Source organism: Curcuma longa, chromosome 17 (genome assembly GCF_044706935.1).
Source record: "Curcuma longa cultivar G26 ecotype Majalengka, Jawa Barat chromosome 17, ITB_CL_G26_1.1, whole genome shotgun sequence".
Lineage (NCBI taxonomy): Eukaryota > Viridiplantae > Streptophyta > Magnoliopsida > Zingiberales > Zingiberaceae > Curcuma > Curcuma longa.
In genome coordinates this window covers 6,996,763-7,010,840 of record NC_133877.1, presented here as the reverse complement: position 1 = coordinate 7,010,840, position 14,078 = coordinate 6,996,763, and the positions used below count along the sequence as shown (strand labels likewise).

The window sequence follows — 14,078 nt, the reverse complement described above, 5'->3', positions numbered from 1 at the left end:
TTTGATAGATTTTAATTAAAGGTTACAGCTACTGAACACAATTTCCATATCAAAAGGAAAAATTCCTTGTCAGCTATTACGGTGCCGTGCCGTTTTTCTATTGTGGGTTCGGCGGGCGACTGTTTGCAGATGAGACTCTTGATCCCCATTCCAAAAGCTCTTTGCTTGTATCGTCTTTGTGCACAATTGCCTCGATAAAACATAGGCAATCCTTCTTTTCTCCAGTGGCTGTACTTATCGCCTCTTCTAATTCCTCCTCAGTGTTCACCTGCAATAGAAATCTGTCAAACTGATTTCCAAACTTCAGAATAGATCAGTCATCAGTGGTCAACTAACCTTGCAAGTCCAACATTTGCCTGCTCCGTTGTTTATGGCATCAACAAGCCCAGTGTAGTTCCAGTTCTTGATCACGTTGTAAGGCCCGTCATGGATCTCTACTTCAATAGTATATCCACCGTTATTAATCAGAAAAATAATGCTGCGTTGCCCTTGCCGGATCATTGTGGATACATCTTGAGCTGTCACCTGAAGAATAATAGGCCAGTTATAGAGCACCAACACTAAACCGTAAACATGAAAAGGAAAATGAAGACAATGCCAACGTAAAATCTATCTCATTTCTGGTAGAGATTACACTTGAATCATGGATAATAACCACATTTGATCGACAAAGCACAAGGAGGAAGTTGAGTGTCAAAAATATGAATTAAAAAAGCTAGAAGAAAAAAAAAATAGTCTAGCTAGTGCCAACACAAATGCCCTTTTATAAAACTCATTTCTTATCAATGACCAAATAAGTAATCACAATTTACCTGGAAACTCCCGTCTCCTATGCAAGCAATGACACGCTTCTGCTTCGCAGCTTGAGCATACCCAAGAGTGGCACCAATTGACCATCCAATTGATCCATACTGCATTTGGAATTCATACCTGAGCAAATTTGTATCATTTAGTCAAGACTTTATGGTTTTCATGATCGCAATTGCCGACCAATGGCAATGGCAAAAAGACAGAACTCACCCACAGTTCCCCGGCAAACGAAGCTTTTGGCAATTGAACCATGAATCACCAGTCTCTGCAATGACAGTGGTCTCTCCACTCAGCATACTCTGCTTGAAAGAAAGCATGTCAAAAACAAGCACAAATTTGAACCTAAATGAAGTTGCAATTGGTTTTCAGAGACATGCCTGAATGTGCTTAAAAAGGATATTGACCCTCAAAGGCTCATTATTCTCTCGTCTGATCGGCATGCTGGGAGGGACATAGATACGACGGTAGTTCTCCATGGCAGTACTGTTTCTCTTCAGCTTCTGAGACAACGCAGTCAAGAATTCCGCCATGAAAACCCAACCGAAAGAAGGGCCGTTTCCAACAGTGACTCTATTGGGCAGAGCCACCACAGCTTTTTCCTTCTTGATCAGAAGTGAATACCCCACAGAGCTATAGTCATTAAAGATCGGGCCGACAAACACATAAGCATCAGCTGATTCCACAATCTCCCCACAGAAGTTGGTGCTGACGGCGCCCCAGTAAGTTCCGATGAATTGAGGATGGTGCTCTAGTACCAGTCCTTTGGCTGATGGCATGATGGCTATTGGATAGCCACAGGTGTCTGCAAGCTCCATGAAGGCTTGTTGAGCTTTAGCCACCCTCAGTTTGGGTCCTGCGACTAGCACTGGCTTCGCGGCCTTGTTCAAAAATATTGCAGTTGCTTCCACAGCACCTTCTAGTCCTAATTGGTTGCTCACCCTGCAAAGGATCATCATCTTTCATTTTACAAGAATCGAAGGCAGGCAGGACAGAGAGAGACACCCGGCGCCTACTTGGGCGAGAGGAAGTAGGGAACAGGCTCGTTTGCGAAGGTGGGATGAGGTATCCCCGGCAAGTTGCAGCTGATGCTGATGTACACCGGCTTGCTCTCTTTCAAAGCCGTGGATATCGCAGTATCGATCATCTCATGCGCGTCATCCAAATTATTGATCACCGCCTACAAATTAGGGCAGATCAGCAAAGCCCTAAATTTCGCTACGAAATTGGGGGCGACCTATTGTGAATTAGAGGTGGGAGATGGATTGGGGACCTGATGGCAAGTGACGGTCTGGAAGCAGCGGAGCTCCTGGGAGAAGTCGGGGATACCGATGGTGTGGTGCAGGACACGGTTGGTGCCGTAGTCGTTGGAGTTGGGGCCGCCGACGACGCAGATGACTGGGAGGTTCTCGCTGAAGGAGCCGGCGATAGCGTTGATGACACTGAGGCCGCCGACAGTGAATGTGACGACGCAAGCGCCGACACCACACGCGCGGGCGTAGCCGTCGGCCGCGTACCCGGCGTTGAGCTCGTTGCAGCAGCCCACCAGGTTGAGCTGCGGCTCCGCGATGAGGTGGTCGAGGAGGGTGAGATTGAAGTCGCCGGGCACCGAAAAGACGTCACGCACACCCACCTGCACCAGCCGCCGGGCCAGATGCCGGCCCAGCGTCCCCGGGCTCCGACGCGCGATGCCATCCTGCATTTTGGAGTTGTTTGACTGCGTATTGTACGAAGAAGTGATCGAATCGCTCGCTGGATGTTGCGAGGAAGGAAGCAAAGCTAGTGCTTTATAGGGGACGCATGCGAAGCTGAGGAGATGTATGGTGGCCAAGATAATTAAGGAGCAGCCTGTTGCGATACTGGGGAGGTGGAAACCATGGGCGACTGCAGATATCTACGCGACCATGTCGAATTTGGTGACGATTACTAAATTATACGACATGATCAGTCGTCGGTGGATTCCAAGTCTGCGACTGCGCCGCCGTCTCGGGGAGAGAATACAAACCGTTGTTTTCTTGGGAAGAAAGGTGGAGGTGAAGCCAGCCAGCGACGCTAATCTTTATTCTTTAAGAAGCTTTCCGCACTTAGACAAAGAATTATGAATTTTCGCGGGTTGACAAAGAAAAGGAAGGTACGACGCAAATGCTCCGAAAATATAATAATAATATAAATTATACTTTAAAAAAAACTATCTTGCCTATTTAGATACCTAAATTTTTGAGTAATTCACAAAACTAAGTAAGCCAGTAAATATCATAATATCATTAATGAATATATGTACTCCATTTTTACTCGCGTACTTAGTTTTGTGACTTATTCAAAATGTATATCTCATTTTTAATTGATTAAATCATGTATCTCTTTTCCATAATGCTCTTTTTTTTTTCATTGTTCATCCAAATAAAAAAATATTTAAAATATATTATTTTTTTCAAAAAAAAACTTAATCTCTCTGTTTTCCTCCTTTATCTCCGTTTCAATGAATTTCCTCTATCGTCCCCTTTGTCTCCGTCTATCGATGCAAATAGACACGACAAGTCGGTGATAGTTTGAAATCAAAATTAGAGCTTTGGATCGATTCATGGTGGGTTCTAGGAATCAATGGTATTTCTGATCGAGATTTGAAAGAAAGTGAACAACATAAAAACTGTGGCGAGCTACATCAAGACACCTAGTTGTGGCATGGTTTGTCAGGTTTCGATGCATCGAAGAAGCTAATCATGAGGGGCGAAAAATTAGCGCTTTTGAAGGATGAGAATGACTTCATTGATTCTTCACCAGAGGGCGACTCCGATCGCAAGAGTGTCGATATGTCCCTGGTGGTTAAGTAAGTTTTTTTATTTCGAATCAAAGATGTGAACTTTGTGTTTTAGGGTAGTTCTATTTTTTTTACCAGTAATTGTTTGATGAAATATCAAGGCAAACTAAAGGCGGAGATGGAGGCGGATGCCACCTGGTTATTTGTGAATGTTAGCATGGATGAGGCTCTTTACTTGAGGAAAATTGATCTCAAGATTTACATGGGATACAAGGAGCTCAGGGAGGCATTAGATAGCATGTTCAAATGATTTTCCTTAAGTAAACAAGCATGCCTTAATTGTTGCTACTATCACAAACTAATATTGTTTATATTTCTCAATAATTATTATTGTAAATTTTTTATTTTTACGTCTCTTGTAGGAGAAGTATCAAGAAAAGAATGTTGCAATGAATGTGAATATATCATCACTTACAAAGACAAAGATGACGACTTGATATTGGTTGGGATGTCCCTTTGAAGTGAATGTCATGTACTAACTTATATGTATTTAATAAACTATTCCTTTTTATTATCAATTAACAGCAATCTCTTTAATTGATATTTGCACAATATTTATATCTTCTTGCAAAAGACTAAAGATAATGGAAGGATCTGAAGTAAATGACCTCGAATCAAGATAACAAGAAATAAACCAATCGTACAAAGAGATGCAAATGGAACTTGACCATTTACTTCATGAAATTAATTGTTTTGTCCAAGTTTATAGACACTGAATAGAGAAAGGAAAGATTAGAAGTCGATTTAAGATCGCCTTATCATTCATATTCAAACAAGAAGCTAAAAATATGAAAAAGAAAATTGCAAGACAAGATGTTAAATGTTGTTCAAGCATGCATTTAACCGAGAATATCATGTGTGTTGTATATAATACATGTCAACCTTTTATGATATAATAAAACTGTGTTATATGTTCTTTTCCAACTTGTCAAATTTGAAATGTGTCGTTGAAGATTTACTTTTTTCTATTGTTATGTGAAAGAAAAGAAAACTATCAACTTGAGATCTATTACAATTTACGTATTGTAAATTGATATTTAGTATGTTATAAAATGATCTTGTTCTTTTTTTAGAAATATTTAATCTTAATCTATGTTGGTCTTTGTTTAAAGTTGTTTCAAGATCTCTTGGTCCATTAACCACTTTTGAACGAAATCGACTGATGGATCTTTGCCATTCAAAAATTAAAAATTTGATATCTTAAAAAAAATGAAAGTCCAAGAAACTCATTTGTGGTGTCAGTTAGTGAGTATGATCATCGTGACCCTTATAATATGCTTTTGACATCATTTATCATGAATCAAGTTGAAAAAAATCACTACTCTCAATATAGTGTATCGCATTGATGTTTAAGCCTCAGAAAAATATTTAAATGATATTTTTTTTAGCTTGAAAATTGCCATTATGGGTTCCACCCCAAAACAAGTTGTAAATATCTAAATGAGTTTAGATTTGATATATTTTGCATCATGTGGTTTAACCCGAGTCAAAAGTTATAACCTCTCAAATTTTAAAGTTTAGCATTCACGTTTAGCAGCTACGATTTCGTAGCTGCTATAACCGTGTAGCCACACAGTTGTAGCAACTACAAACCCGTAGCTACTATGACATGAATATTAAACTTTAAACTTTGAGAAGTCATAACTTTTGACTTGGATTAAACTACGGGACGCATAATATATCAAATCAAAGCTCATGTAGAAATATTCAATTTGACATGTGATTCAACTTAAATCAAAAGTTATAACTTCTCAAAGTTTATTCAGCATACACGTTGTAGTAGCTACGAAATCATAGTTGCTACAGCTATATATTATTATAACTTTGAGAGGGCATACATTTTGATTCAAGTTGAACCATGGAATGTATAATATGTCAAATCAAAGATCTCTAAATGAGCTTTGATTTGATATATTGTGTGTCCCGTGATTCAATCTGACTCAAAATTATAATCTCTCAAAGTTTAGAATTTAACATCCACATTTAACAGCTATGATATCGTAACTGCTACAACTGTCTTTGAGAGGATATAACTTTTGATTCAGATTGATGTCAAGTCAAAGATCTTTGAAAGAGCTTCAATTTAATATATTATGCATGGTTCAACCTAAGTCAAAAGTTATGATCTCTCTAAATTTAGAGTTTAATATTTACATTGTAGTAGTTACGATTTCGTAGCTGTTACAATTGAGATGCTTGTGGTTTATAGAATATTGTGTTGCCGGTCTTCAGAAGATCAGTAACAACGTGTTGTTGGTCTTCAAAAGACCAGTAACAACATGTTGTTGACTTTTAGAAGACCTGCAACAATGTCTTACAGATCGATTTGATATATTATAGCATCACTACTAGAAAACTAGGTTTTTGAGACAAAAATTTTAAGACAGTGACCAAATTCATCTCAAATACTATGTAATTAAGACAGTAATTATAGGTGTCTTAAAATTTTACATTGAGACATTAAATTTAAGACAATATTTAAAATTGTGTCTCAAATTCAACTAAATAAGACACCTAATAAAGACGGTTAAAGATATAATTATATAAGATATTCAAATAAGACGGTAAAAAAGTATTGTCTCAAATTATCTTGATTGTGTCAAAAAAATAACAAAATCACATATATACATAAGTATTTAGACAAATATAAATTAGTATTTATAAATTAATAAAAATTTAAAATTGTTGTTACTTACGCTTATAAAATTATTTTAATTATATTTATAAATTAATAAATAATTTAAAAAATCTCTTTAGATAAATATAAATTAATATTTATAAATTAATAAAAATTTAAAATCATTATTATTTATCTTTACATAAACATTTTTATTATATTTATAAATTAATAAATGAATAAAAATTTTCTTTATAAAAATATAAATAAATATTTATAAATTAATAAAAATTTTGTTTATGTTTTTAAAAATTTTATTTTCATTTACGTTTTATAAAATTATTTTAATTAAGTATTTTATAAGTATTTAGTTTACGTAATTATAAATTTAAAATCATTATTATTTATCTTTACATAAACATTTTTATTATATTTATAAATTAATAAATGAATAAAAATTTTCTTTATAAAAATATAAATAAAAATTTATAAATTAATAAAAATTTTGTTTATGTTTTTTAAAATTTTATTTTCATTTACGTTTAAAAAATTATTTTAATTAAGTATTTTATAAGTATTTAGTTTACGTAATTATATTTTTTAAATCAAATACTAAAACCATTTACCCTAATTAAGTTGTGCGTGAGTTGCCTTCGACGCCGCATCCTTGCACGACACCGCTCCTCTTCCGCACTGCAGCGCCGGAGCGCCGCAGCACCACACCGCCGGAGCGCCGCAACGCCGGAGAGCCGCAGCATCGGAGCGCCGCAGCACCGCAGCGCCAGAGCGCCGCAGCACCGCCGCACCGCCGCACCACCGCCGCTTCACCACCGGCTCCGAAGATAAGAAGCCTGCTTCACCACCGCCGCCTATCACAGCAACAAGCCGCCTTGTGTCTGTATGAATCTCTGACCGCGCGGAATCTCTATAGCTAATTTTCCAAATTGGATTCTGGTTGGTACTAATTTTATTTCTAACGATCCAGGAACTTCCATAACGTTGGCGTGATTCGGTTTGCTTCACCACCAGCTCCGAAGATAAGCAACCTGCTTCACCACCGCCGCCTATCACAGCAACAAGCCAGTCACCTCCTCTGCTTCCAAGCATCCGGCAAAACTGGCTACAGTATTTAACTTTTTTTTTATTTTTTGGAGATTCATGATGAGATATAGCTCAGATTTCATCATGTTGGATGTGATTTTGTTAATTTTTATTACTGAGACTTATCAACTGAAGTTAATATTTATGCAAGCTCTTCTATCTTTTGTAGGCACTGAATACTGACAGTTCTGAAGTTAGAGCTTTAGCGCATTGGAGAGAACTTCTAGAAAAGGTATTGTTCTTTCATTAGTTAAAATTTATTTGTACTTGTTAGTGTTATCTATGTAGTAAGAAGTAACTTTTATTCGGTTATATAATGATACAATTGTCAAAAGCATATCACTTATTTTTCATAAATGTATAAATCTAACAAACTACTTTTTTATCTATGAATGATTATTTTTATCAGTAAACTATTCCTCGATAAAGACCGGTGATATGGACAAAAGTTGGATTGATTCAAAAAATAGGAATTCAGAAGAATATAGGAGAAAAGTTGATGAATTTTTAGAGTTTGCTTACAAAGACAAGACTGAAGATAACAAAATTTATTGCCCATGTTGTGATTGCAAGAATCGTTATTTTGTCTCTAAGGAAGATGCTAAGATGCATATTATTGTTAGAGGCTTTTATAACAAATATAGAGTTTGAGTTTACCATGGGGAAACTTACAATTCTCAACAAACAACCTCGTCTTTTGGAGGTACAAGTGATATGAATACAGATGATAATATGGTTAGGATGGTTCAAGATGTTTTTGGACAATATATGTCTTTTATTATTTCTGAACAATAAATCTTATGCATACCTCTTGAATTCAATGAGCTTTGTTAAATTGACTATTTCTATGTGTGCCTCAATTTTATATGTTTAGTCATGTAAGATTTTGTTGTTAATCTACATATATGTCTCATGTTGAATCAATTATGTTTGAGTAAATGAATTCTTTATATTTTTATAGATTATAAAATATCTTTATCTCTAAAAAGAGTTCTTTTTTTAATGTTCAGGATTCTGATGAAGAAGGATCATAGAAGTTATCTTCAGATCATGAAGAGTTGTTCTTTAAGCTTTCTCTTGTGTAACTTTGGAATAGTAGTTTTTTTCTTATCAAATTCATGATGGATATGTACACATTTGTATTATTGGATAAATGTTGGCATGAAATCTTTTATTTTGAAATGGCAATTCAATAATTCTGATCTAGATTAATTTGTATAGTAAGTATTTATTAATTTTCATCACAAATTAAATGGTGTATCTAACAAATGAAAATATTAGGGACAGTAATTTACTGTCTTCACTTTTATTTGAGATGGCACATTACTATCTCAATCTGGTGTCTCTAGCTTTTTCATAGAATAAGACATAACATTTGAGACAAAAAAATAACTGTCTTAAATACTTTTGAGACAATTTAACAACCGTCTCATCACCGTCTTAAATCGCATTTGAGACAGTGCAACTGTCTCAATATTTTTTTGAGACGCTTGTATTGGGGACAGCTACATTACCGTCTCATCACCGTCTCAAAAACATTTTGAGACAACAAATTTATAATTTAAGACAGATTTTGTTGTGTCTCAAAAGCCTAATTTTCTAGTAGTGCATACAAATTGAGAGATCATAACTTTTGATTTGGGTTGAACCATGAGATGGACAATATGTCAAATTGAAGATTTTTGAATGAGATTCAATTTGATATAGTGTCCATTTTATGGTTCGATCTGAGTTAAAAGTTATGACCTTTCAATGTTTAAAGTTTGACATTCATGTTATAGCAGCTACGATTTCGTAACTGCTACAATTGAGATGTCTGTGATTTGTAGAAGATTGTTATTGGTCTTCAGAAGATCAGCAACAACGTCTTGTTGATCTTCAAAAGACCAATAACAATGTGTTACTAATTGATTTGATATATTATATCATAAACTTTAAAAGATCATAACTTTTGATTTGATTTGAACTATGGGACGCATATATATATCAAATTGAAGATCTCTAAATGAGCTTCGATTTGATATATTATGCATTTAGTAGTTCAATCTGAGTCAAAAGTTATGACATCTCAAAGTTTGAAGTTTAATATTCACATTGTAATAGTTACGATATGTAGCTGCTACAACTAAAATGCTCATGATTTGTAGAATATTATATTGCTGGTCTTCAGAAGACTAGCAACAACATGTTGCAGATTGATTTGATATATTTTTGCACAAACTTTGATACCATAACTTTTAATTTGAATTGAATCATGAGACACACAATATGTCAAATTGAAGATCTCTGAACGAGCTTCGATTTGATATATTGTGCATTTTATGATTTAACTCGAGTCAAAAGTTATGACCTCTCAAAATTTAGAATTTAACATTCACGTTGTAGTAGCTATGATTTCAAAACTGTTATAACTGAGATGCCCATGGTTTGTAGAAGACTGTATTGTTGGTCTTCAGAAGATCAACAACAACGTGTTGCTGATCTTTAGAAGACCAGCAACAATGTGTTGCTGATCGATTTAACATATTATAGTATAAAAGTTGAGAGGATATAACTTTTGATTTGAATTGAACCTCTAAGAATCATAATATGTCAAATCAAAGATCTTTGAATAAGCTTCAATTTGATATAGTGTGTGTCATGTGGTTCAACCAAAATTAAAAGTTATAGTCTCTCAAAGTTATAATATGTAGTTGTAGCAGATACAGTTTCGTAGTTGCCACAATATTGGGGTTCTCTATGCGTGTCTTAAAATTTTATTTCACTAAACAAATAACGAAAGTGTAATAATCTATATTATTAAATGTGCACATCAAAACCACATGAGGATACACACACATGCAGACATAATTATAGAAAAGTGACATAAATAAATTATACATATTGGATGACGTGAAATGAAAACAACATCAACTAGTAATCATGAGAAAGGTTGTCTCTACTCGTATCTACGTCGAGATCTCCTCAAGATGACTTCACTAAGTTACGTGTCATGTCTCTATTTTGATACTAGTTGAAGTAAGGAGATGAAACGATCGATCTGAGAGAGGACCTACGGTTTGATTCGATATCCGACAGCTCAAAGCAACTCGGTAATATAAATCAAATTGAACGGAAGTGATTACGCTGTCGTTCGAAGGTCAGATGGTTCCCTATCAATGAGAGGCAACGAGTCTAATGGCATAGGAGTTCCGACAATAATAATTATTCACCGGAACAATAGCCAAGGAGGGAGGAAGAAGGATACCTCGCAACAGAGAAACAACAGTTGCTTCTTCTCTTGCTTCTTGCTTCCACTACAGCTTGTAGCTTCTTAACAACCGGTGATTGGCCAGCTAGGAAGGTGGCTAGCCAGACCCTTGGATGCCGGTGGAGGATAGCCGATTGGAAGCCCCTTTTATCAACAGCAAAACCCTTAGGTAGCCGATGTGGGTGGCGACAAGAAGGAGGTGGGTAGCGGCTAGAAAAGGAGAAGAGGAAGAGGGAAAAAATCTAACCCTTAGGGTTTTCCAATTCATTAAATCTCTCTTCTTTAGAGATATATTTATGGATCTTTAACGAGTTTGATTCGCGAACCAAAACTCATATCCATTAGCTCAAAATCTAGACCGATAGCCTTAAGTTTGGTTTAAGGCCAAACCATGTAAGTTTAAAACTAAATCACCTTTTAATTAAAATCAAACTAATTTGATTTATAATTAAATCAAAGAGGGTCCACTTTGTCTTCAAAAGATGTGATCCATCTGCACTTCCGTTCCAATAAAATATCTTCCATATTTTTTCTTCTTCTGGTTCAACCAGATTCAATCTCTCTCGATCTGAGAATTTAATTCTTAAACTTATTTTATGTCTCTTAGATAATCTCATAGTGTGTGTGTCCTTATAAGTGTAGGATCGATACACGCGCTAGAGGGGGGGGTGAATAGCGCGTGTCACTTTTTCGTAAATCGTTCGTTAACTATCAAAGACTAAGCAGCGGAATTAGAAATAAATGCAAGGGGACACGCGGGATTTACTTGGTTCCTAACCCCCCAGGGTTAGTACGTCCAAGGCCTAATTCGGGAGGCGCACATCCACTAGTGGTCTCCTTTCCGAACTTCGTTCGGAGGCGGAGGAACCTGTCTTACAGTCCAATAACAATTACAATGAGATAAATTGAAATTAGAACAGTAAAAATAAAACAAACTCTCGGTAGCCGATCTGGAAGTCCTGAGCGTCGCGCACTCCTCCTGGATCTTCCCCAGTTGCGAGAACTTGGTTCCGTTCGTGTTCAGAAGCACCACTTGATGGAAAGGAGATCGTGTGAATTGATTTTTGGGTTGCTGCTCATGACCACCTTTTATAGCCCTCCTGAGTCGACTCAGATCCTTATCTGGGTCGACTCCAGATGATGTGGCAGATAAAATTCTATCGCCTTCGCCCGCTATCCTCTCTGAGTCGACTCGACTTGCCTTCTGGGTTGACTCCATCTTGCGTGGCGTCAACGGCGATAAGTCTTGACTCTGCGTCAGCCTGAGTCGACTCAAAACCCGATCTGAGTCGACTCCTGTGCCGAGTCGACTCAAAACTCGATCTGAGTCGACTCAACCCAGGTTTGATCAGAGTTGACTTTGAGCTTGACTTTGGGTTGACTTTGCTTGCTTCACCTCTGCTTTTTCCTCTTGCTTCCAGCTCCTGGTTCCTGCAAGACAAGCATACAAGCAAGCAAATACAACGACCTAAAGTCTTACCTAGTGGGTCTAACTTCAGATTTCTATCGAAATCTCGGGTTAGCCTAACCCACTCCATTCTGGAGAATCCATGCCAACCAAGTCCTCCAGACTTGTTGGACTTGTGCTCGGCTCTGTCCTAGCCCCCCAGTATTTTTGCTGCGGTTTGGTTCTCTCTAACCAACCCAGACTTCTGCTGCGACTCGGTCACCTAGACCAGCCCAGACTTCTGCTGCGACTCGGTCACCTAGACCAGCCCAGACTTCACCTGGTGAACTCAGGACTCTGCCAAGACTTCCGCCTGATCCTCCAAATCAGGACTTCCCTTTGCCTAGCCTACAACCAGGACTTTCTCTTGCCCAGCTTCACTCACTAGGACTTCCCTTGCCCAATCGTCCAGATCAGGACTTTCCTTGCCTAGTCTAACCGACCAGGCCTTCTCGCTCACTTCCACACATCCAAACATCACGTCCTGTTTGGATCAACCCTTGGTCAATCTGACCAGACTTAGGTGTATTGTCAAACATCGAAACACTAGGCAAGATCTTAGTGCATCTTGCACCAACAATAAGTTCCTAATTTATTATTAGTCATTCATAATTAATTATTAATTATGGATTGATCATGAGTAACACCTAGTACTATATCATGACCCCCAATTAATCAGAAAATCACAGCTGATTCCAGAATTACTTTTGAACCCTTCAACAATTTCAGTTGTTCGTGCATCTGTTCCTTTCACAGATCTTATATTCTTTTAGTTCATGATATGACCTATGTGTCAGGCCCCACTAAGCTGACTATGTCACACCTAACCCAAGCAGTAGTTTCTTGTTCTGCAGATTCAAATTACTCAAAATATCAGTTTAAGAGGACCATCCTCTTCACGTGTTTTTGATTTAGCCAAAGACTTACAAGTAATAATTCTGACAAATGATCATAGGATATACAACTCTTAATAAAAGGAATGGTGAATCCTCTATGGGTTACTCAATCACCTTCGGACACTTCGACTTATACCTAATCAATTCGAGTCCACACCTCCATAGAGATGTTTGTTTAAGATGTCAAAATATATGTCTCCATGACAAAGATGACTTGAATATCTTAAGTCGAATTACACTCGAGCTGCAATGAGATCTTCATAGATATGTATAGAACCACATGAAGTCTTATGGAAAATCACTTTCGATGAACTAGTTACTCTTAACCAACATCCCTATGTTAATTCTCGACATCCCAATATTTTCATCCAATTAGGATCGACTACTTAGTAAAATCAAGGAGTCTAACATATGCTAGTCTTACAGAATGAATGATGTCTAGTCTCATCAATTCATCGATTAGAAAATATTTTAATATGTATATAATTACACCTGTAGAGATACCCACTATTGTGATCCAATCACAATTTCTCTCATGCTATGCATTATATTGTGAACCTCATTATTTGAGTTTAAGATCAAATTAAATATATAGAGAATGCACAGTCAAATAGTGATCTTATTTATCCAATAAATAGTACATTATCTAAAGCGATTGTCTTAGGGCACCTCTCAAATATAACATACAACGTGAATATTAAATCCTAATTTTTGGGAAGCAATAACTTTTGATTCATGTTGAACCACAAGATACATAATATGTCAAATCGAATATTTTTGCATAAGTTTCAATGTGATATAATGTGAGTATTGTGTTTAATCACAATCAAAAGTCATGATCTCTCAAAGTTTAGAATTTAACATTCACATTATAATAGATATGGTTTCATAGCTGCTATAATTAAGATGCTCGTGATTTATAGAAGATTGTGTTGTTGGTTTTCATAAGTTCAGCAACATGTTGTTGATCTTCAAAAGACCAGGAACAACATATTACTAATCTTTAGAAGACCAGCAACAACATGTTGTTAATCAATTTAACATATTATAATATAAATTTTAAGAAATCATACTTTTGATTCGAATTAAATCATGGCATGCACAATATGTCAAATCGAAAATTTTTGAATGAGCTTTAATTT

General features: G+C 36.5%; 2 protein-coding genes across 2 annotated transcripts; one reads left to right on the top strand and one right to left on the bottom strand.

Moving 5' to 3' along the window:
- Window positions 1–2,714, bottom strand: LOC141848543 (pyruvate decarboxylase 1-like). The gene is made up of 7 exons (XM_074736584.1): window positions 2,081–2,714; window positions 1,824–1,987; window positions 1,188–1,749; window positions 1,021–1,109; window positions 813–930; window positions 337–525; window positions 1–268 (listed from the first exon to the last, which is right to left on the bottom strand). The coding sequence occupies exons 1-7, from the start codon at window positions 2,507–2,509 to the stop codon at window positions 98–100; spliced, it is 1,722 nt and encodes a 573-aa protein (XP_074592685.1). The 5' UTR covers window positions 2,510–2,714; the 3' UTR covers window positions 1–97.
- Window positions 2,715–3,527: 813 nt separating this feature from the next.
- On the top strand, window positions 3,528–3,875 carry LOC141848322 (auxin-induced protein 22D-like). Its single transcript, XM_074736360.1, has 2 exons — window positions 3,528–3,634; window positions 3,704–3,875. The coding sequence occupies exons 1-2, from the start codon at window positions 3,528–3,530 to the stop codon at window positions 3,873–3,875; spliced, it is 279 nt and encodes a 92-aa protein (XP_074592461.1).
- The last annotated feature ends 10,203 nt before the right edge of the window (window positions 3,876–14,078 follow it).